This window comes from Coffea arabica, chromosome 5e (assembly GCF_036785885.1).
Source record: "Coffea arabica cultivar ET-39 chromosome 5e, Coffea Arabica ET-39 HiFi, whole genome shotgun sequence".
Classification (NCBI taxonomy): domain Eukaryota; kingdom Viridiplantae; phylum Streptophyta; class Magnoliopsida; order Gentianales; family Rubiaceae; genus Coffea; species Coffea arabica.
In genome coordinates this window covers 41,920,491-41,946,192 of record NC_092318.1, presented here as the reverse complement: position 1 = coordinate 41,946,192, position 25,702 = coordinate 41,920,491, and the positions used below count along the sequence as shown (strand labels likewise).

Sequence of the window (25,702 nt, the reverse complement as noted above, 5' to 3'; positions counted from 1 at the left end):
ATTGGGTTGTATCCCACTGATCGATTTTACGGCAGGTTTGGGTTGTATCCTATTGACCAATTTCACGGCAGCCTTTACGGCAGGCTTGAGTTTTATCCCACTGACCAATTTCATGGCAGACTTAGGTTTTATCCTACTGACCAATTTTACGGCAGGTTTGGATTGTATCCCACTGACCATTTTATCGAGTTGAATCTGGAATGTCGGCAGGTTTGTGTAGTATCCTACTGACCATTTTATCATGTCGGATTTGAAATTTCTGCAGACTTAGGTCGTATCCCACTAACCATCTTATCGTGTTGGATTTGGAATTTCGGCAGGTTTGGATTGTATCCTGTTGACCGTTTATATCTCGTTGGGTTCGGGTCTTATCCCACCAATATGTTATTTCCAAAAAATCAAATTTAATTTCTTGTTGGTGAGTCTCAGCGTCCGCCGCGCACCCTTCTATCCCCCTTCTTGGAGCGTAACCGCTTCTCTCCGCGCATTTTTTTCTAGTTATGACAAGTTACTTTTCGTGACTGTTTTGATTAATAATTGCGCTTTCTCATTCATTTTGTGTTTCATGTTTAGAAGTTCTAAGAGCTCAAACTTCTTCGACTTTGCAAAGATCACAGATGGTAAATGCATTTGTTTCATTGTGGTTCACTGGTATTTGAACTGATACGTAGGCAACTCTACATGAGTTCGGTCACGTGTTTTGTAATTTCATGACATCTTGTGTTCAATAATTTCAGCCAAGTGTTGGCTTGTTTATTTTAACTCAGGTGCAGTTAGAAGAGACAGGTAAGCAATTTGGTGTCTACGTTTTTATCTTGAATTTCTTCGAAACTCTAGACAAAGAGGGACAAGCTGTAGACACCAAAATTTTGTCAAATTTTAATGTTTTCTTGAATTTTTTCTATTTAATGAATTATTTATTTTCTTGCATTTTAATGTGCATTTTTCTCATTTTTGCAAGTGTGTTTTAAAAAAAAAGAAGAAAAATAAAGAGAAAATTTAGTAAAAAATAAAAATAAATAAAAAAATAAAAAATAATAATGGAGACAAGTCATCATGATGCCACCAAAATCATGATGCTACTTATGACCGAAGGCATCCGAGAGAAACAAAAGAAAGAGGCAACGGATAACAAGGAAAAAATTGCTCCAGAGGTCCTCAGGCTCAAGGGGCAGAAGAAGAGAAAAAATAAAGGCCTCACTCTCTCCCTCTCTGGCTTGGGACGGCAGAAAAAATGCAGAGGAAAGCAAAAGGAAAACACTCCTCACTCTCAGACTCTCTCTAACAGGGGCAGGAAGAAGAAAACTCCCTGGATTCTCTCGGCTATCTCTCGGGCTTTGAAGAAGAAAGAAGAGGAAGAAGAAAAATTTTGCAGAAGAAGTCCCTGGCTCTCTCTTGAGCAAAAGGGGCGGAAAAAAAGTAACACTCCCTCTCAATTCTCTCTCGGCTGGGGACTTGGACAGAAAAAGACGCAAGAAGAAAAAGGAAGACATTCTTGGCTCTCTGTTTGCGCTCAATCAAAACAACACACACCAACAGAGAGGACTTCAAAAAAAGAATTCCGGCAACTATTGGTTAGGCTATTGGAGCTTGGCAATTTCACCGAAAAACTCTGGCCAGGGGATCAATCTCTTCATTGAGGTATTTCTTTTCCTTTTTCCAACTTTTTTTTTTATATAATTAACTAGATTGAATGTATGTGTGGTTGCTTGCTCATTGCTTTATTTTACTGGTTTTGTTGTTATTGAATGAGTAAAAATTTGGGAATGTCATAAACTAGATTAATGGACAGAGAAGTAATTTATGTGTATGTATGTTAATTGTTTTAAAAAAATGCCAAAAATGAAGATGTGACAGCCCCATCTCCCCCTAAAACTAACCAAAGGGTTCGCGTGGACCGCCTGCTCAACTCTCGCTAGGACTACAGAGTCGAATCTCACAAACCCTATAGTACGCGCAATAGATCCCAAAGAAAACGAACAATTGGAGACCACCAAAATCCAAAATAGAACTTACCAAATCATACGGTGGTACGAAACTTCAATTAAACACTTCAATGAAAAGAGAAACGAAAATGAAAAAAAATGAAACGAAAAGGCCACGTCACAATCCGACCGGATTGTTGGCCGGATTGACAGGGGAAGTTGAAAAAATTTGGTTTAGCCACTGCCTCGAATCCGGGCGTTAATCTAGCCATATATCCGGCCAACTTCCGATCGGATTGTGACGTGACCTTTTCGTTTCATTTTTTTCGTTTTCGTTTCTCTTTTCATTTAAGTGTTTAATCGAAATCTCGTACCACCGTATGGTTTGGTAAGTTCTATTTTGGATTTTGGTGGTCTCCAATTGTTCGTTTTCTTTGGGATTTATCGCGCGTACTATAAGATTTGTGAGATTCGATTCCGTAGTCCTGACGAGAATTGGGCAGGCGGTCCGCCGAACCCTTTGGTTCCTCTTAGGGGGAGGTGGGGCTGTCACAGAAGAGTTGAATTAAATTGGATTATTCTGCTAATTTTGGTCATGTTGGATTGTAGAAATCACAAGTAGTGTTTTGGTATGAATTTTACTATTTTTACTGGTGATTGTAGTGTGTTTTAAAATAAAAATCGTGGCTGTAATTTGGTAGTTTCGCCACTTTTGATTCATTTTTTTGTAAAAAATAACTCTGGAAATGGAATCAACGCGAAAAATCGAGTGGGGGTGTATATTTTGACAATTTTCAGTGACCGAAAAATCGCCTGTGATCAACGACCGGGAATGGTCCGTCATCGAGCAGCCATTGCTACCGGCAATAAAATTGCAGAAAGAATTGTGGCCAGAAACGTCGCAGAAGGAAGAAAAAGCTAAGCTTTGCATGAATTTTTTGAAAATTTCACTTTTGATCCCTCAACTTTTACCTATTTACACTATAGCCCAAAATCTGGAGTAATCTGTCAATTTTGCCCCTTTAAATTTTAATTTTCTTTGGCTTGTTTAATATGATTTTTGAACAGATTATTTATAAATTTTAGCATGAAATTTAAGATTTAATAATTTTGATAGATTTATTATTTTGATTGGGTTTAGTAAAATAATTGGAGTTTTTGGGTTGAGGTTTGTTTGATTGGGTTTTGGTATAAAATCTGGTTCATTTTGTTGGGTTTTAGGAAGTGGGTCTTGGCTTACTTTTATTGATTTTACCATGGGCTTGGGAATTGAAGCCCGTTCTTTTTGATTGGGTTGGTTGGGTAAAAGAGTTAGGCTTAGCCCGCTTCTCTCCTTTGGGTTTCGGCTGGGCTTGGGTAGCTTTCGGCCCAAACAAATAAATAAAATAGCCCAAGCGCCTGTTGGGTTAGTAGAGGTGGCAAAATGGGCGGGATTTGCTTGGGTTTGTGATGGAACCGGGTCATATGGGATTGGGCCCAATCTTACCCATATGTATTTTGGGACTAAGTTGGGCGGGATCACTTTGGGATGGGTTTAGATTGATCCCGCCCAATACCTAAATCTATTTTCTACATATTTTTTTCCTTTAATTCATTTTTATTTTTTATATAATTTTAATATTTTTGATTTATTAAATTTTTTTTAATTTTATTAAATAAACATGCAAGTGCTTTATACTCAGGATTCCCATCAAAAATTGGATTAACAAATAAAGGAAAAAATAGATATACAGTCATATTCCAACATATATCAAGATGGCCAAGATACTTAAGGTATTGAATATTTATTCTCATCATTGTCCAAAGATGACAGGTCTAAATTGACTGAAATGTTGAAAATTCTTGTGAATAATGACTAGGAAAACTACTAGATTATATTCTCTAGTATGACTATAAAAATTGTTAAAGATAATTTTTGAATCTAAGACTCCGTTTGGATTGGCTATTTTTTCAAAAAATAAGTTTTTCAAATACAATGTTACAGTAATATACAATAACTCAAAAAACATCCCATCCATATTAGTATATCAAATATTTCAAAAAAATTTTATAGTAAAAATTTTTCATATACACTGCTATAATAAAATATTTCAAAAATACCCCCCAAAAATAGTTAAACCAAACAGAGCCCTTGTTATTTGAGCCCAATGGGTACCCAAGTATTTCCCAAGTATTCCCATCAATTAATAGGTACAATTGGGATTTGTCCCATTTTAAACCCAATACCAAAATCCAATACCCATCCCGCCCAAAGTCCCCATGGGCATGGGTAACCCATTGGGACTTGGGACAAATTGCCACCTCTATGGGTTAGGAAGACCAGAAATGAATTTGCTATTTGGTCCCTGAACTTTTACTTTATTGTATTGTAACCCTAAATACTTTAGCTTTCTTTCAATTAGGTCCTTAATTAATTATAAATAGGTCCTTAAACTTTATTTTCTTTTAATTTGGACCTCTAATTGTTGTAGTAATTATAATTTGACAATAAAACTTTATTAATCTTTGTAATTAGGTTCTTAGCAGATTTTATTTCTCAAATAGAAGTTGCTTTTCCTCTTTATTTATGAATTATATTCCATTTGAATGATTCAATTGATTGATTTCATGTTTAATTCTATTTTTTATGACTTATTTGTTAATTAAATTGGTGCCTTGATGATTTTGTTAATTTTGGAGTTAAATAGGACAAATCTAATTTCCCATTAGTCACCACTTCAAGAGAGGTAACATCTTTTGTTATTTTAAATTCCTCTTATATGCTCCAACGTGTTTTATGTGCAATTACATGTTTTGAGTGTTTTTCTTTTATTTATTATTATTCTTTTCTTTTTATTATTATTATTCATTTTAATTTCATTTATTTTATTTTATTTAATTTTTGAATTGGGAGGCAATTAAATGCCAAATTGTAATAGTTAGGTTATTATTTTATTTCACTTCTTCCCCCTTTAGATTGTAGTTAGGGTCCCAAATGTAATAGTTAGATCTTTATTTATTTTTTATTTGTTTATGTGTTTGCATGCTCGTGTGTTTATGTGTTTACTGTTTTCTTAGGATCTTGCATTTAGATATCATGCCTATGTGCTTTATGTGATTTATGTGTTTACTTGCTTTTATTATATTTGATATATGATTTATTTGATTATAATAAATGCATGACGTCACCACACTAGTCTAACGCTAGTTGTGGTTTCTCCCTCCGCCCACTTGCTAGTCCAACGCTAGTAAGGTTCTTTAGGAATGGGTTAGTCTAATGCTAGATCCTTAGATAATTCACGCATTAGATTCATCTTTTGTATGATATCTATTACATTTTCATGCATATTTTTATTTTTAGGATATTTTCTCATGTGCATGATATTTTCTATTATATTATCCTCTATCCCCTACCCTCTATATGTGTTAATTATATCATTTAGAATTGCATTTCATTTACGAAATTGTGGAATAAGTTAGTCCATTTGCTTGTTCATATTAGGAGAATTATTCTTTGAACATGGACATGTGTGATTATAACTCTTTAGTTTAAATACCCCATTAATCATTGTATAAGAAAATTATGTCACGAGTTTTTGCCTCCTGTACCCATTATGCTGCATTCCTATTTTTTTAACCACTTATATCTAAATATATAATTTAATTTTCTTTTTCTTTTCTTTGGATTTCATTCATGCATGCTCGTGACCCCTTTCAAGGAATTATTTTGGATTTCGCAATTAATGCCATTGGTATCAATTAAACCCTTGAATGCACATTTTGTCTCTTTCGATATTTTCTAAATTTAGAATTGCATCCATATAGGAAACATTCAAATGTGATAAATTTAAGGATTAAATTAGAGAAATTTTGACTAAACCACGCAACTAGCTTAGACTAGGTTGAAAGGGTGCCTTAGATTTGAGTTAATCGAACCTTTGCCTTCACTTTCTTCAACCGTGACTCCCGAACTTATTTTCTCTTGTTTTTCAAAGACCTGGAGTTGTCAAAAAGGGTTTTATTTTATTTATTTCATTTTATTTCAGTTTTATCAAAAAACTATTTATCAAACTATTTTATTTCAGTTTTATCAAAAAACTATTTTTTGGGTGACTTGGTACACCCAAACTTAATATCAAGTGGCGACTCCTCTTTTTCTTAAAAACCCTTTTAGACTAAATTTTTGGACCCAAACTGTCGCATTTTTTAAAGTCCCATTTTAGATCCTTTCACTTATTTTAAAACAAAATCACATCTTTTATAAAAATCCTTTTTCCATCGCAAAAAATGGGGCACGACACAGTGGAGTCACTCTCAAGAAAAAGGAAAACTGAGGAAATTGACTGGGAATAGGACTTTCTTTTTAGGAATTTGATTGGTATTAGAAGACCAATCCATTTAGAAGTCAAACGAGGTGGAAATTCAGAGACATCAACTCATCATCTTTTTGCTAGAGACGAAAAGTAGCAGAGTACTCTTGTCTTTTTTTTTTCTTTTTGTGGACCGAATTGGGAGAAAACAATTTGAAAGCTCTTCCCAATTATTTGCATGGCTTGTCCTCCATTAATGGAGAACTAATTTCATACTTCTAATCAAAGGGACAACTGAAGATTTGGTTCAACAATAACTGTGAGATCTAAATTATTTTAATTGCTTCTTTCATTCATTGGTATTTGTATGTTTTCTATTTTTAGTGGCTATGACTATTGTGTATGATTGAATAGTTGCACAATATTTAATTATTCACGTAGTCTAATTGCTAATTGGGGGTAGTTGAATCCGTAATTGTTTGATTACTCTCATCCCGATAGCAACTGACATAATTCGGTTTGTGTCGGGAAAACGTACAATCTAATTTAAATAAACCCTCGTAGCGTGTTTATTGATTAGAGTAGTGTTCCTCTAGTTTCTAATGCAATTGGGGAATTTAATCCTCTAGTTGTACCTAGGGTTATTCCTAGATTAGGGAAATAGTCAATGGTCGTACCTTGACTATCGAAACAATAAGAAGAAACTGACTGTCAGATGGTATCGGCATGTAAAAAACCTACTTATTAATGAATGTTGGAATTATAATGGCATCAATGATCAGTTACTTGAACCATCTCTGAACTGTAACCTTGGCTAGAGTTTTCCCAATTATTTCTCTATCTTAGTTATTTTTCGTAGTTGATTTAGTTAATAATTCATTAGCGTTTAATTGTCAAAACCCCCGTTTCGCCATGACTTGAAAAGGAACGAACTTACCCTAGTCTTTGAGGATACGACCCTACTTGCCTTATATACAAATTAAAGATTTTTCGTAAATAAATTCTGGTATATCGGATTTAGCAAACTCTTCGGAATCAATGTGAATCTAGTAACCCATTGCACATCTAGAATCCCTACTCCAGTACTAGAATTGACACGAAACTGTTCCTGTTGGCAATTAGGATTATTAATATTATTATTGCATAGGCTCAACACCTATCAATTTTGTAGTGTTGCATCATTTTTTGCTTGTCATTTTACTCTTACAATGTGATTAAGTAAAATTTTGTGTATAAACATAAAAAAAAAAAGATTTGGGGGTACAGCTCACCATTGTGAGCGCATTCTAGATATCTTATGGAGGATAGTAGTATATATAAAAGCTAATAATCTGAAATTAACAAATTCTATACACTGCATGGTAGCAAACTTACGTGAAATAGATCTCCTGCATAAGTTGAAGTACTATTTCAATAAATATTTGAACCATAAGGCTCCATATAAGTTAGGAAATCTCTCAATAAATTAATATTTGGACTATATGACTCCATATATATTTGGTCTATTGGATAAAATTGAGACATTAGAAACCAGGATTCAGAGATCTTGGATTCAAATTCACCAACCCTCTTCTCGATTTTTAAATTTCACCCTCCTCCAATTAAAAAAAATTAAGAAAAAGGACTCCTTATATACTCTCTCAACAAGTATGCGTGACAAATTTTTTGCTCCTCTTACCATAAATATTTAAGGGAAAATGATCGGTTTCATCCTTCACATTTCACCAAAAATATTCTTTTCGTCCCTCACTTTTAAAATGAAGCAATTTCATCCTTGACATTTTAAAACTAAAATTATTACATCCCTGAACCCAAATTTTAATCTGAATCAAACCACCAATCAACTTGATTACAAAATTTGGGGTGTAATTGATAGATCACTTGGTTAACTCAACTTGATATTCATGTAAAATTTAATGAACCTAAAAAGAAAAAAGAAAAAATTATAATATAAAAAAGAAAGATTAATTTTTTCTACATTATCAGTGTATAAACTGACAGTTTTATGTACCGTCATATCATTTTAATTTAAATTTAAGCACCAAATTCTATATTTATGATACACATATAAATTCGCAAGCGGATATACTAATGGTGCATGAAAAGATTTATCAAAAAAAAAAAACTCTACTATTCCAAGACAAAGAATGGCCTTTTATGTTATAATTTTTTATTTTTTTGGTTTAATAAATGTCATGTGAATACGATGAAGTTGACCGAATGATCTATCAATTCTATTTTCGAAATTTATTACTGGGTTATTAGATGATTTGATTTAGATTGAAAATTAGGTTCAGGGATGTAATAACTTTAATTTTTAAATGTCGGGGACGAATTTGCTTCATTTTAAAAGTGAGGGACGAAAAGAATATTTTTACGAAATGTGATGGATGAAACAGATCATTTTCCCAATATTTAATAATAGACAATTATACTTTTAAACTTAACCACAGGGTAAGTGTTAAATTGTCAAATTGGGCAATTGCAACAACATTTCTTTGTCTTACACTCTCTTCATCTCATCTTATTGACATGTTCCAAATGTTTCAAATATTGGGGTGTTTTATGGTAGGTGATATGAATAATCCTCTCTCACTCACTTTTCCCCCTGACACCTCTTTGCCTTAAGGGACAAAAAGGAAAAGCCTAAGAGTACTGCATTAGGCAAATAAAAAATAGAAGTATAAGAAAACAAGCAGCAAATATGATGCCACAAACTAAGGTTTGAAGTCTTATTACATCAACTTGATTACAACGCTAGGAAACAACATGACACTTAACCTAGGACCAATCGTCTAGTTTAGTCAAATTATCTGGCACACGATCAACACTATGGGCAATATAGAAGCCATCATGTTTTGATTTCCCAATAACAAATATTATGAGTTTTTTCATTACCACAACTATTGCAAGCCAATTTTTTTATTAAAAGCAGCAAAACTGGCCTGCTTGGGATCCCACAAGAAATGACAAAAATATGCTGTACTCTGCCCCATGTTCATCTCAAAATGCCAGCCCCAATCTTCATTTAGACCAAGATAGTGAAATCCAAGATCATCATCTCCAGAAAAGCAGTGTGCCCGTATTTGATTAGGCAGCTTATTAACTATATGAACATTAAAATGTTCCAGGATAGCATAAACACGTCTAACATTCAGAAAGCAAAATGAAAAAAATTAGAATGCCCAAAAGAGTTTTACTAATATAAATCGTTTTGGAAACTGGGAAATGCTTTAGTGATCAAAATTGTTCAACCTTGCAGTTATATACTTGTCGTAACCTGGAAGATATACCAGTGCAAAGCTAGTTAATGAGTTTTCGGAATCTCTTGCAACTGACTTAAAGTTAATGCCGTATAAACTTGAAGATTTTATCAGAAAAGTTTGATCCACATTCAAAACTTCATAAGAAAGGAAAAAGTTTAATGTTGTGATCCCAATGATAGAGTCTAATTTAATCAGTACTTTAGATACGACAACGCACCATGAAGGCTTAAGCACATATTTCCAGTTTCAGATTCTACTATTAAATCACAGTTGCATTCGTTCACGCAGAATACACTTATAAATTCATGTATATCTGAATTGCTTTTCCACTAAAGTATTTTAATTAGTTTTACGACAAAGAAATAAAGATATCAAATTTAATACTCTTCAACTAGCTTGACTTAGTTATACACCATATGTCATACTTGAATACTTTTGAACCAAAAGGTGCAATATAAAGAATTGCTTAGGCTGGAAGATACAAGTATTTGTGTTTTTTTTAATCTTATATATACTATCAGTGGATACACTATAATAATTAGATATATGTCATATGTGCAAAATTTGAATTTGAAATCTAAAATTTGCTCACGTATCATCCATTCAATCGTAATAATGTATACACTGACAGCATATATAAAATTTACTCTTTTTGTTTGTTCTTTTGTGTGTATGTGTTTGGGAACTTCAAGTGTATTGGTGTTATTAGCGTAAATGTTTGCAAATATTTTGATTATTATATACATGCCTAAGTGTACTACATCCATACTATATGAACTTTAAGAGTTTTGTGGCGTTATGTCATTTTTTACTCACCATTTTTACTCCTACGAAATGATTAATAATTAGGATTCATTTTTTCTACACTATCAGCGTTGAATAAATAATAACTATGTAAAATTTGAATTTAAATTTTAATTTTTGTACACATGTCATGAATCAAACGGTGACAGTGTATATATTGTCGGTATATATAAGATTTACTTTAATAATTAAGTAACATTTATTTTAAGAGTAAATCTTATATACACTAACAGTGTATACACTATCACCATTGAATTCATGACATATGAGTAAAAGTTGAATTTCAAATTCAAATTTTGCATAGTTGTCATTCATCCAACGTTGTACACTTAGGAAAAATTAATCCTTATTTTAAACTCAGAAAAGGGAAAAAAAAATGGTTGAAGTATGCAATACTGGACATACTAAGAGCGCCTGCCAAATGTGTATTTCAACATCTAGCACATACATATTGTAAATGTCATGTAGTTCATAAATCTCAAGTGAAGTTGTATTACAAGGGATTTTTGAGCTCAAAATAAATTGGTTTTATATATTCTGATTCTTGAAAATACTTAAACCCCAGCTCAAACTAAAACTCAAGTTCGAAAACATTGTACTGGCATACCAAGGCCCATGACGACTTTCTGTAAGAGAAGGTTGGCCTTTCATTTTTAGGATATAAGATTTAATTAACTTTTCATTCATTTGATTGTAGAATTATAAGACTTCATCGCCCTAGAAGTTTTGAGCTTTGCCTTGTGCTAAAGCTTGTCTCTATTTTTATAGGGCATATTTAGGAGGGAAAATAGACCAGATAAACACAAATTGTGCTGAGCATCTCTCTTGACATTGAAAGGATTTAGTGGCGCATGAGTCAAGTAATCTATGATACGTAACCCAATTTTTTTGATAAAAAATCGTAATTTTATCAAAATTTGCACTAGTGATAAAAGTTATATCATTAACCGTACACAAATATCAAAAAATAGATATGAGAAGAAGGGATATTGCAGATTTGAAAATAAATAAAAATTAAGATACAGTTGTAGCCCAAGAACTTATGTGCATACTTCCAATCACAAGATCTACTGATTAACTGCTTTCAAGTCCATATATTATAGTGACATCTATCAAAGAAATTTAAGAAATTTCAGATCTGACAAAAATCTGAAAATATTCAGATCTAATAATAGAGAAAATGAAAAAGCTACCTATAACTCTCACAAAAATTTTTAGGAGAGAAGAAAACTCTCAATATAAAAGTTTTTGGCAATATAAACTTTCACTCATCATCAACAATTAATTTAGTTGTTCAGATATACGGAACCCAATTTGACAATGTAAACTTTCACTCGTTGGCATCGATTAATTTACTCTTCATGTGCTAAAATGACAAATTTATTCATAAACACTTTTAAGTTTACACCAAGTATTTATGCAATACCACATAGACAACTAAACTAATTGACGCATAAAGAAACTTAAGAAGGAAAAGAAATACAAATTTCAGTAAATTAAGTTCCACGATACAGAAACCTTCTCATCTGGGATCCTAGCAAAATAGGGTGATTTTCTTTTCCCTTTTTAGGTAATTAAGTTTCTTTTCTCTTTTTAGGATCCTAACAAAAATTTGACTTAATGGACAACTTTGCCCCAAAAACTTAGCTAAGCTAATAATGATCAATGATGGATAAGATCGTCAACATCTAATCTAGCTCCTATATTCTGCTTCGACAATATCACCAGCCCTCATAGTACATATACAGCACCCAGCTAGAGGAGAAAAATAAACAACAATAAATAAATCCTATTGGTGAACAATTTGAACTTATATTTGCCTACTGCAAAAATTTATTTTTAGGTCACACGCTTACCTTGTAAGACTATAAAATGTTCTCTTCACAATTATGTTATCATAAGCTTTTAATTTTCTCAAAAACATGTATTAATGGAGGGGGAAAAAACAAATTGTCAACTTTGATTTTTTTTAAGCACATTTTCTAATTAACAATTCATATTGATATATTTTTATTTGAAAGCCAACTCCATTGGTAAACACTTTTAATCGAGTTTTTGTTTTACATAAACGCTTCTCAAAATGTGCTACTCTATGATTATTAGAAAAAGACCAACAAATATAAACATTTAGATGAAAATTTTTCATTATAAATTCACCGTGGTAAATGCTAGAAATAGCTTCAAACAAGTCAAATGTTACTTTTTCACTATGTTAAAAATACTAATTTAAGTAGAAAGTTATTGTAGGTGGAAAATCATACTTGCCCGGGTCTGTTTGATAATATAAAAAAGTGCTGAATCTGAATTTTTTCAGACATTCGGATGTTTTGAGTGTTTGATAAATGAAAATCTATTTGCTGAACTTGTTAAGCAGTGCTGAACCTGTGTGTATTTTTTTCAGCACAGGAATCCTAACTGAATGCTTAATTCTGATAAGAATCAATAGAATTACTTCAACTACCTTATCTTATCTACCAAATCTACCCTTGTTTGTTAATTATGTTCAAAATTCTTATCTAATTAAACAACATAATATTCTCTATCTAACGATTTTTAGTTTCTCTTTTCTCCCTTTTTAATGACTTTCACATCTTCTCCATACTCCTCATATAATATATTTCATCTTTTATATTAATTTGATTTAAAAATAAATATTGTCATTTTCATACCTAACAATTTTAAACTAATTAAATCATAGATTCTATTTCTTTTTTGAATGAAAGGATATAAGGGCAAAATTGTCAAATTAAACTTATTAAGCATTCAGCTATAAATATTTATCAAACAGCATAAATAGGTTTAGCATTAAAATTCAGACATTCATATATTTTTTTCAGTACTTAAAATTCAGTAAATTAATTGTTTCAGTATTCAGATTTCAGAATTCAGACTTCAGAATTCAGATTCAGTTTTATCAAACGGAACCCTAGTTTATCAAACGGAACCCTAGTGGGGCTCAAGACTAAATAGGATAACAAAAACTTGTCCTAAGACCTTTCGCCCAAAAAAAAAGGTAGAGAAGAAAAACTCGGCCCAGCAAATCACAAACGTGGCCTGGTAGGCGGAGCCTAGTCGGGGGCATTTTCGGAAATTCATCTCCCGATAGCCGGATTTGAATTTCAAAAATGTTACCGTTTTGCTGTAGCCGACCATACATTGATGCATATGTCAGTTCCTTTCTTCTTATTCTGGGGACGAAGAGAAAAAAACAGAGAGGAAAAAAATGGATGCCTTTGAGAAGCTAGAAAAGGTTGGAGAAGGGACTTATGGGAAAGTTTACAGAGCAAGAGAGAAAGCAACCGGCAAGATTGTTGCCCTCAAGAAAACCCGTCTTCACGAGGATGAAGAAGGGGTGCCACCCACAACTCTGCGTGAAGTCTCTCTTCTGCGGATGCTCTCCCGAGATCCCCATGTCGTCAGGTGCATTTTCTTAATTATTTCTTGAAAATTGTTCTGCTATCTTCTTATCTGGTGTTATGAGTTCTGCTTTGATGAATATTCTGTACCCTTTTGGGCATTCTTACAAATGGGGTGATGGATTGGTGGGTAGGGATTTGGTTTTTTCTGGAATGAAATTCTTGAATTCTTTGGGGCATTTTAACGAATAGGTCCTGGGTTATATTATCTGATAACTTGATTCTTTTTGTTTAATTAATCTGCTGAACCTTTTGGGAGTCTTAGAAGAAGATCGACGGATTATTAGGTGGTGATTGGGGGTATCTTTCAATTAATTAACTTATTGAACTGTTTGGGGCATTTCTGCAAACAGGTTGATGGATGTTAAACAAGGTCAGAATAAGGAGGGGAAGACCGTTTTGTACTTGGTTTTTGAATATATGGATACTGACCTCAAGAAATTCATCCGTAGTTATCGTCAAACTGGGGATATTCCCCCAAATATCGTCAAGGTATTAATAATTGTCGTGAGTTTCTGATTCATTTTGTACTTTTTGTCTAGTGCTTTGTATACTTTCACCTGTTATTGTACTTTGTAGACTCTTGATTTCTGTTTACAGTAGTGTATATTTATGTATTTGCTGAATTCTTGAAACTTTAATGCAGAGTTTGATGTATCAGCTTTGTAAGGGTGTTGCTTTCTGTCATGGCCATGGTGTTCTGCACAGGTACGCTAGGTTTATTTGGTTTTTCTCCTTTTGATATCTCATGATAAAGTCGTTATGAAAAGTGAAATCCGGAGCTTGATCTTAAATTTTCATGATTCAGGGATCTGAAGCCTCACAATCTTTTGATGGACCGCAAGACTATGATGCTTAAAATTGCAGATCTGGGACTTGCAAGAGCTTATACCGTGCCTATCAAGAAGTATACTCATGAGGTTTAATCAAAATTCTTTTTTCTCTGAAACAATGAGTGGTTGGAAGTCCTCTCAAATGTATGAAGTTGTTTGAAGAATGCCTAACTTTTGTTATGTCAATTTATTTCAGTTTTGCTGATTTTTGTATGTTTCACACTAATCAATGCCAAATTGGGGAAAATTTTCAAGTCTGTGAAGTTAATGAAAAGTGCACTTTTATTGTTATTTCAGATTTTGACTCTCTGGTATAGAGCGCCTGAGGTTCTAATGGGTGGCACACATTATTCAACTGGAGTGGACATGTGGTCCGTGGGTTGCATATTTGGTACATTTCTGTTGATCCAGTTTCTGAACATGTCAGTCAACTAAGGAGTATCTTTAAAATGCTAAATTATTTCGTTTTCCTTGTTTTTTATCTAAATTGTTAGCTGAACTTGTTACCAAGCAAGCCCTTTTCCCTGGAGATTCTGAGTTGCAACAGTTGCTACACATTTTCAGGTCTAATTAGATTATTCTGCTTATTGTTGTTTCTTTCTTCCTGTCGTTTTTCTTCTTCATTTGTTCTTAGAGTTGAACCATTCCTAATTGTATACCATTGTTCTAAATTAGATTATTGGGTACTCCCAATGAACAAATGTGGCCTGGAGTGAGCAAGTTACCAAACTGGCATGAGTACCCTCAATGGAGCCCTCAGCCACTCTCATCCGCTGTCCCTAACCTGGATGAGAAGGGGCTAAATCTTTTGGCTGTAAGTTTTGAGAGCTTCATACCCTTTGTTTAGTTTATTGTACCATCAATTCGATAACAAGTGTGGTTTATTTATATTCGTTATTTGTTGTCTTTGGTTATGCAGGAAATGTTGCAATATGAACCAACAAAGAGGATTTCAGCTAAGAAAGCAATGGAGCATCCTTACTTTGATGATCTGGACAAATCTCTTCTTTGAAGATTACTGATTTTCTGCTGCTCATTGCAGTCCATGGCTTAGTATCTTTTAGTGGTTAGAACATGTAAGATCACTGAAGCTCCACCGAGGTCTTTTAACTGCTTTCCTCAAGCATGTTTGGGATGGTAATCCACATTTGCTGGTTGTTCAGCTCTGACTTTTTAGCTTTAAGTTGGAATGTTATGAAACTTACTATGTTTCTCTTTGCACTTGGTGTTAAGAATGAATGTACTTGAAGCATTGCTAGTATAATCGAAGTCTCTACTTCACTTTTTACATATCCATTTGTTCCTTCAATTCTCCTTTGTGCTACAATTTTGTTTTTGATTGTGAAAACTAGCTTAATTTCCCTATCATGCACACTATCACTAAACACTCTCTGTACCCTGCCTCATCGAATGAAGCGGTACTATAGATCTTGAGACAACAATGCAAGGATTTTTGTTATAGTTCCTAAACTTAAAGCCTAATTATAAGAACTTGTTCGATTTTTTACTGACTTTAATGCTGAATTAAACTCACAAACAGTCTGTTGTTTAAACTCTATCCATCGTATTTTAGGTTTATATGAGGTCACCTGTGTGATATAATTGGATCTGCAAAAGAATGGCACGATCTCTATACTACCAAATACCAGTATACCAAGGATAATCGGCATACATCAGGTGACATGTTAACCACTCTCGTGTTACAGTCACCATCCCTCCTTGGCTTTGCTGGCCATGGAAGTGGATGGTAAAGACTCTCCAGCCTGTACGGACTCTAACAGCTGGCTAGTTTGGGAGTTCAGGATAGAAAAGAAAGAAGAGAAAGATTAGGTTATGAAAGAAAAGAAGGGGAGAAAAAAAAGAGAGGTGATATTATTTGGGAGTTTAGGGAAGAAATGAAATTATATTGGATACATATGTCAATAAAATTTTGTTTAATAGACATTTAGAGATAAAAGTGGTACTTTAAAAAATTTTATAAAGCTTGCTTTAACCTTTTTTCGTCTGTTTTCTGCCCATGTTTTGGTGGAAAAGTTTTTTTGAGCTGTAGTTGCTCTAGAGTGATTCATCCAAATCTTCCTTTTTCGTTTCTTTTCAATCGTTCCAAACACCAAACATAAAAAAGAGCTATCTTCTCTCACTTTGTTTTCTTTATTGTCAAATCTAAACTCTGAAACTAAGCGTAAGTTTCGACTCTGTCTCCAGCATCCCCTTTAGGCTTGTAGCTCTATACCTTCCCGTTTTCCTACTTTCTTTTTCCTTCAATCTCCCAATTACAGAAAAATAATCTATTTTTGAACAAGATTAATACCAAGATTGCAGGAGTGAAACAAGATTGTAGGTATAGAATTACAGCCCCTGCACTTTGTAGGGGGAGAAAAAGAAAAAAAAAACTCAGAATATTACTGGTTTTACATTATCATAGTTGCACTAGAGGAATTGCTACAGCTCTAACATTTCGTGGTGGACCTAATTAATATATCCAAAGGCTAGCCAGTGATACTAGTTGTCTAACACATTTCGTTGTATGTTTATATGCTATCTTAGCTTCGGCTTTTGAAGAGCACAAGGAAGGCGAAGGGGTGCACTTTATAAAACTAAGTTTGAAAACTAAAATTTTCAATTTTAAATCTGAAGTCTAAATCTATTAATTTACTGAATTGTTGAGTACTAAATCTAATATATTTGAGTGTATATCACAAAAAATGACAAGTGAATAGTTTATCATTTATTTTTGAAAACAAATTTTATCTAAAAAATTCACCGCCATTTATTTAATTCAAACATTTTATTTTTTGTTATTAAATGCATCCGAATATGTTAAAATTTGAACGCAATAAATTTAATGTGCTGAATTAAGTTATCAACTAGTGCCGAAGTATGCATAAGTGAGAATGAAATGTTATCCTTTCTTTATGAAATGTTACAACGTACGTAATCTTGATCTTAGGAGCCTTTAAATAAATAATCATAACTAGGAGATTGCTATTAACTACCAACATTTCTTGAAAACCTATAGCTAATATTATAATATATTTTTTAGGTTTAACTTTTTATACACTAATAGTATAGTGATTTTTTTACACTAACAGTTATGAATATATGTCACATATATATGATATGAATTTCAAAATCGATTTCGTATTATGTGGCATGATTTAAACATATTAGTGTGTAACACATATATATATATTCATATATATATATATATATATATATATATATACACACATATATACACACACATATACATTGACAGTGTATAAAAAACCTACTCTTTTTTTATAGCATTATATTGATACTATTTGCAATAAAGGTTCCCCACTCCACTCCCTTCATGCTAGCTCCAAAATATATATATATATATATATATATATATATATATATATATATATATATATATAATATCTAAACATGCGGTTTGATTCTCTCCAACTCTGCTCAGCAAATGCTAAAATTGATTAAAAAATTTACCTGAAAGTATTAGATGATTATTTGGTTCTTAAATGATAAAAAATCAAGATTATTTTTTTAAAAAAAAATTTTAAAAATCACGAAGACGAATCATTCATGTCTGAGATTTAGTTGACAGATCCGTTACCTTCGTGGCCCAAATTAAGAAATGCCTACATCAAGTGCGTCAACCAACTGGCAGACGTCAAAATAAGCTTGACCCAACTTAACTTTGCAGCCTGTTTGTTTACTGGACAACTAAAGACCCAACTGCCATATTTTTGCCAGTTATAAGTGTACATTGAAATATAGGTGGTGTAAATGAACAAAATCTAACCGAACACTCTAATATTTAAATTTATTTGATTATTTTAATGAGTTTGATATTTTATTTAAATTTGAAATATTTATTTGTTGAATCGAGTTTGAATGAGTTTTTTTTATTGAATTTAAATGTTATTGAATATAAAATATTATTTAAATTTGACTTGACCAGCTGGTAAACTAAATTCGAATAAATTTTAACCAAGCTAAACTTGATTTGATGATCAAGTAGTTTAGTTCATTTTTCAGCCGTACATTAAAAAGATCCATAGGGGTGTCAAGATATTAGGCAACCACATGAACACGAAGGACAACAAAGTGAAAGACATGAAATGCACCCTTTTTATTTTCCTGCCCTTAAAAGAAAAGAACAATAATGTCATTTGGGCTCCTTCAGTTCAATTTCAGGGTCACCTGGGCTGGATATGTGCCTTTGTAATTGTCAGTGTCAACTGTACAACAGGCTGTTTGAATTAATACATATAAACACTAAACAACAAATGCAGATAAAAGTTATATTTAGAGTTTGTATCAAAAGTTTTGTTTTTGTTCATTGTTGTTGTAATGACTATATCTATTGTGGAGTTGCGTATATTATCAAAACACCATTTGCTCATTTGTTCCTATGTTATGATCACGTTTAGCTTCACCCTATTTGTATTAAAGCAAAGTATAAGCTACCCATGAACCGAAAAGAATAAAAAGAAGAAGAAGAAATGAGAACTACCCAAATGCTGCTTTCCTCTACATGGCTAACTTACTCATTATTGTGTTTATTTGAAAAAGTTGTTAGATTTTATTATTTTCTGATCAAGATTTGCCTTTCTACAGGTAATATTTTGGGCTTAAAGACATGCCAATTCCCTAATTTGTTAAATGCTGTCCCACATTTTTTCTTGAAATTGAATACATAATCATATGATGAAAATCTTGAGCTAGTCAACTGGTTTTCACTCAGATGCTAAAGCAAAATAATTAGTGGTATGCTTTAGCTGAAAGTGTATGAGATGAAAAGTGGATATCTTAGTTGGTTTATCAAGAGGTAGAGAATACGTGATATTAGGTAGTTTTTCTTTGACAATGAAATGGCATTTGATTACAAATTATAAATGTTGCCAGTTGAAAATAAATATCTAGATTCAGATGTATCACTTTCTTGCTACTCCTTCCATCCTATTTAATTTCTCTGTTATATTTTGCTATGTTCTTGCTTGGGTAAACTTTTTTAATGATTGTAGTTTTATTATGTACTTATTTTCAAACACGCTTTTGAATATTTGGAGAAATAAAGGCAGTTGATCCCCAAAATCCATCTTAATTGGTAGTTTCATTAGCCAAATAAACATGATATGTCTGATTTGACTCTGAAACCCTCTATTTTCGCCCTTCTTCATTGCAATGTTCGAAGTCTCACCTTGAAGCAAAGTAAACAAAAACAATATGAGAAACAAAAACTATTTTGTATTAAACATACTAAAGTGTTTCCAAGAGAAAAACACACACTGGAGCATATCGTTGTCACTTAAGCAAATTTCCTTACACTTTCCTAATGACGTTTATTGAAATATACAAAAATTTTGAAAGTCCCAAAGAGACTAATTTCAAAATTATTTATGTTTCGACTAGGCATATTTTTCCAATATAAAGTTGAAAGAAATGTTTTTAAACCTATAATAAAGTCCGGTGAAATTAAAAAAAAAAAAATTCTTCAGTTGAACTGTTAAGTCTGTGTTTGGGCTTTACTTAGAGCCATAAGGTTCCTTCTTGGGCGTCTCAATTTTGTGAGCTTGTAGGGCCGCCAAAGCCCATGATGTTTAGATAACAAACTGCTATCAGTATCAAATCAACGTGGAAAACACGAATCCGAAGATGGCTGTCCTCAAAGAAGAAGATATGGAAATGTCAACTCGGGGGAGGGAAGAGCCACCACCACCTTTCCCCACGTTCTAGAAATTCATATATTTTTTTCTTTTTAAGATTTTGAGAATTTTGAAAAATTTCTATGTATTTTAGGCTATATGTGCGATGCCAAAAATTTTCAAAGCATTCTATGTAGTCTCGAAAACTCAAATGTATCTGATTTCCTACCTAGTTTCACCTTCAAGTAACTGCTGCCGGCATACATCCTTGCAGGGTGGTCTACCAAACTGGCAACAGTTCCATTTAACTAAAATCAAAGACTATCATGACCACTTTTGGGTAAAATCAAAGAATAACAGTGACCCCATTTAGAATTTGGAATCCCAAACAAATTGACAAGGTTCACAACACACTCCAAGCAACAAATTGCCATTATTTATGGGGGAAAAGTTGAGAGGGGGTTGCAATAGCCCACCAGAAGCATATTATATTCCTTTTCCCAAAGTTTTTAGCTATTGCTGCAAGTTTCCTCCTCCTCCTCCACCACAAGTCTATTTACACCAACAAACTAGTGAATCACATCATCACTTACAAAAACATGTGCTTGACCATTTCATTGGATACTTTCTTTTTTTTTTTTTCATTTTTCTTGGGATAATGATTGATCAGCTTGGTAACTACAATGGGTAAAGCAGTGTACATTATTACTTATTTAATCCATATATAATTTGATGCACACATATATCCCATTAATGTAAATTGTTACAATTTTGTTTACTCTTTTTATAGTAATTGAAGTCTTGAGTAATTAAAAGCTCTAAAAGGTTGATAGCTTTAAATTTTGAGGCCCCAAATTTCATCAGATGCTCCAATCAATTCTTCCCTGTACCTTCTTGATTTCTGGTTTGAACATGATGTTTTTCGTGATCATACTTGGTCCCATCTCATCTAATCTAACTGCTGAAGTTCCCCAAATAAGTCTTCTCCTCAAGTCCATTTATACCAAGTAAACTACAATTTACTTGAGCAATCATGAATTTGATAACAAACTACTGATCATCAACATATACGCAGTTATGTTATTTTTGTTATGATGGCATTCTTATTTAAAATTTGCAGAGATAGATATATATAGGGATAATTGCAGAAACCTCCCCTGAGGTTTCTGACATTTGCACTGACCTCCCCTGTGATTTGAAAAATTACACTGACCTCCCTTGAGGTTACTAATCCTTTGCAAATTCAGTCCAAACGATTAAAATAGTGTTTTAGAGAGTGAAATTAGAATTTTTTACCAAATTTGTCATTTGTACTACATGTCCAATGAATGACAAAATACTACAAATCAATTAACAATTAATAAACTTTAAGGAGTATAGTTTATAAGCAAATATGCATTACCTATTTAAAGTACCGATTTTTTATGGGTATTTTACTTTCAAACATTTAATTTAATACAAATATTTACGCTCAAATACATATTTATATTTACTTTCAAATATTTATTTTTTGTTAAATACAAAAACTAACAATCTCTCTTCCATAAAAAATATTAATATAACACTTTTTCAATTTTAGTTACAAACATTTATGTATTTAACATAAATTAAATGATTCAAAATAAAATACCCATAAAGAGCCAATACTTTACTCATGTAATGGATGAAAACCATAAAGAATTAATACTTTATGGGTCATTTTTTTTAAAAATATTTAATTTATATTAAATAAATAACCTATCGATTTCCTTTTTGCAAGAATATTATTGTAACACTTTTTGAATTTTACTAAACAACATTGATATTTTTATCATAAATTAAATGTTTGAAAGTAAAATATCCGTAAAAAGCCGGTACTTTAAATGAGTAATGCGTGTTTGCCTATAAAGAGCCGATAACTATTTAAAGTACCGGTTCTTTAAGGGTATTTTGCTTTCAAACATTTAATTTAATACAAATATTTACGCTCAAATACAGATTTGTATTTATTTTCAAATATTCAATTTTTGTTAAATACAAAACTTACCAATCTCTCTTCCGTAAAAATATTAATATAACACTTTTTCAATTTTAGTTACAAACATTTATGTATTTAACATAAATTAAATGATTCAGAATAAAATGCACATAAAGAGCGAATACTTTACTCGTGTAATGGATGAAAGTCATAAAAAATTAATACTTTATGGGCCATTTATTTTTTTAATTTAATTTATATTAAATAAATAACCTATCGATTTTCTTTTTGCAAGAATATTACTATAACAATTTTTGAATTTTACTTACAAATATTGATATATTTATCATAAATTAAATATTTGAAAGTAAAATACTCGTAAAGAGCTGGTACTTTAAATGAGTAATGCGTGTTTGCCCATAAATTATACTCCTTAAAATTTATTAATTGTTAATTGATTTATAGTACTTTGTCATTCATTGGATATGTAGCACAAATGGCAAATCTGGTACAAAATTCTAATTTCACTCCCTAAAATAATATTTTAATCGTTTGGACTAAATTTGCAAAGGATTAGTAACCTCAGGGGAGGTCAGTGTAATTTTTCAAACCACAGGGGAGGTTAGTGCAAATGTCAGAAACCTCAGGGGAGGTTTCTGCAATTATCCCATATATATATATATCTATGTAATTTATACCATCTGATCACCTGAAACATGTTAGATGTGACTACATTTGAAAATTTGAATCATTGCAAAAGTTGATACATTAATTTTTGAGCGCCATACCTAAACATCAAATCCTAACTACATGTCTAGAGTTTTTGAGGTTTGGCATGCAGTTAATATATGAAAAGTTTAAGATGTAATGAAATTTGAACTATTGCAAAAGTTGATACCTCAATCTTTTGAGGCCCCATATAATATTCATGCCCCAGCTCTTATCAACATGTCTGGAGTTTTTGAGGTTTGGTATGCACATAATGATTTGATTATACTGGATTGGAACTGATGGAATCTAATCTAATCTAACTGCCAAATTCAACCAAACAAGTCGCTATGTAGTTTGTTTGAAGGATAAGCGTTAGATTTTTTTTTTAATTGAAACTTCTTGAAAGCCCATATGAGTTGGCAAATTGATGAGAGCAATTCAATTGTCAGATACCACGAGGAGATAGGTATATTCCAGTGCCAAACAATGCAAGTAATCACAAGGATGTACGAAAGATATAAAGGAAAGATTGTGCTTTGGTAAAAGGAATCCAGATAAAGGAATAAAATGAAAGAGAGAAAGAAAATGGAATCAAGAGCAGAAGGAAGGAAAGAAAGAAAGTCATGGAAAAAAGTGAATCATAAAAAACCAATTTGATTAAGCTTTGGCCTCTTTTTCACTCTCTCGATATTGAGATTGCTAATTACAACTGTTTGATCATCTGTACATCTGTTGAGAATCATTTTACCACAGCTACTTTTACTAGAGACATTTTGGTGTAAGAAATTCATTGAATTCTGATCACCGGAATTTCTGCTTTCCAGCTTCACTCCATTGGAATCAACATCTGTCAATGACCCACAAATTTCCATGGCCTCATCTTCCCTTTTCACATCTTTACTGCTTCTGATTGTGATCCAAGTTTCACCAGAATTCCAGCTTGGATACCCTGAATTTGAAGCCAAGAATTGTAGTCTTTGAGCTGGAGTAGAATTCAATGAACTTTCTTTAATTTCACCATCGCTCAGATTGTCTGGTTCCTCCATTGAATTCCAGATATCTTGATCAAGAATACTTGTTGGAGAACTGGTAATCAGTTCTTGATTCTGCTTTGAATTGGTATTAGCCCCCTCAAGAAACTGATGATTCAGAAGCTGTTTAGCGGTCCATCGCTCTTTCGGATCTCTTCTCAAGCACTTGCTCAGAAAATCTGTTGCTTGTTCAGATAGAAAATCAGGAACTTCAGGCAGTTCCCCTGAAAATCCAATCTCATACATCAGAGATGCTGCATTGGTTGCATTAGGCCAAGGCGAACCACCTGTGGCCATCTCAATAATTGTGCATCCCAAAGCCCATATATCAGCTGGAAGTCCTTGATCTTCCCCTCTGGCAACTTCGGGGGCCATGAACAGAGGAGTGCCACCCACTGCCACTTTCTTGATTTCCTGGCTAGTGATTCTGGGCACCGGTGCAGCCCACTTGGCACATCCAAAATCAGCAATTTTAGCACCATCTTCATCTAACAAAATGTTCCTCCCCTTAACGTCGCAATGCACTATGCCACTTGAATGCAAATATTCTAGTCCTTCAACGATTTGCCTTGTGTAACAGCTGATCATGGATTCCTCGAGCCGACCGCCTCTTCTGTGAATTGCATCCGCTATTGATCCATCAGGCAAATACTCCAACATGAGATTGAACATAAGCTTATTGTTTTCCATACTTATATCATACCCCTTGTAGCCAACTATGAAAGGACTGTCTAAAGTAGACAGAATTTTCTGCTCATTTTGCAGGAATTCAGACTTCGATAGCTCAGTGGACTTCGCGGCAAATGTTTCGCCGGTGTGGCGGCAGGTGGCTGCCGACACTGTGGCAGTTGAGCCATGGCCTAACGTGTGCCCTCTCGTCCAGTTCATGGTTTCTTTTTGGTGAGGAAAGAAAGAAAGATTATTGATGAAGAGAGAAGCTCCTGTTTGTATCGTGTTGCAACAAGTTGGTTAGGGACTTGGGGGCTTTATACTAGGTGACTTTGCATAAGTTGACGACCTCTAATTGAAAGGTGTGTGTCCAAATTAGTTGGGCAGAGGTACTACAGGTGGCTTTCTTTCTCTGTTTTTGAAAGAGTTGGAATGACAATTTCTTGAATTGAAATTTACAACGTGGCAAAAGGGTTAAGGTTTGGACAGCTTGGAGTAGGAGGGGGGAAGCGATGACTTGGCAAAATAGCCGGTCACCATGTGGTAACAAGGATTAGAGGCCAAGTGGACAAATATGGTTTCTAAACTTGGTCAAGTGGATACAAGTATAAGGAGGTGGATGAGGTAGATTGGATTGGATTATCCAAATTGCTCTACTTTTGGATGCGTTGTTTTGTAGGGAAGTGATGTTGATTCCCTTTGAAAGTTAAATTTCATGGATTAGGGGGCTGAATTTTGGGTTGAACAAACTTGTTGAATTTGTTTCTTGAGAAATTCTCTTTTTTGGTAGAGACTTGGATTGTGTTTTAGCCTTGGTTACTTGTTCTATTCTTAATTCTTAACTTTATGCTAACAAATTTGAAGTCAATTTCGCCCTTGATAACTCTCTCAGCATGCACACCAGGCAAGTTAGCAAGTCAAATGGTAATAGTAAATTTGTTTTCAGTCCACGAATTTTTTAGTATTCCATTGAAAAGTTCAACAATTTGATAGCAACATCGATAAGAGAGTTCATTAAATGACAATTGGCTTGTAGACTATAGATTGAAACTTTTCTTTGCAGGCAAAATTTTGTTTGCATGGTTTATGCGGCCATACGATAAAGTGTATGAAACTTTGATGGACAAGGTATGAAATTTGAATAGTACGTTGGATAACATAATAA

At 33.0% G+C, this 25,702-nt stretch overlaps 2 protein-coding genes across 2 annotated transcripts; one reads left to right on the top strand and one right to left on the bottom strand.

Moving 5' to 3' along the window:
* Positions 1-13,443: 13,443 nt before the first annotated feature.
* On the top strand, positions 13,444-15,691 carry LOC113743614 (cell division control protein 2 homolog D-like). The gene is made up of 8 exons (XM_027271663.2): positions 13,444-13,704; positions 14,054-14,192; positions 14,347-14,408; positions 14,509-14,620; positions 14,831-14,924; positions 15,028-15,097; positions 15,209-15,347; positions 15,453-15,691. The coding sequence occupies exons 1-8, from the start codon at positions 13,508-13,510 to the stop codon at positions 15,543-15,545; spliced, it is 906 nt and encodes a 301-aa protein (XP_027127464.1). The 5' UTR covers positions 13,444-13,507; the 3' UTR covers positions 15,546-15,691.
* A 7,770-nt stretch (positions 15,692-23,461) lies between these two features.
* On the bottom strand, positions 23,462-25,087 carry LOC113687377 (mitogen-activated protein kinase kinase kinase 18-like). The gene has a single exon (XM_027204997.2). It carries the CDS (start codon positions 24,754-24,756, stop codon positions 23,476-23,478), a length of 1,281 nt encoding a protein of 426 aa, XP_027060798.1. The 5' UTR covers positions 24,757-25,087; the 3' UTR covers positions 23,462-23,475.
* Positions 25,088-25,702: the final 615 nt, after the last annotated feature.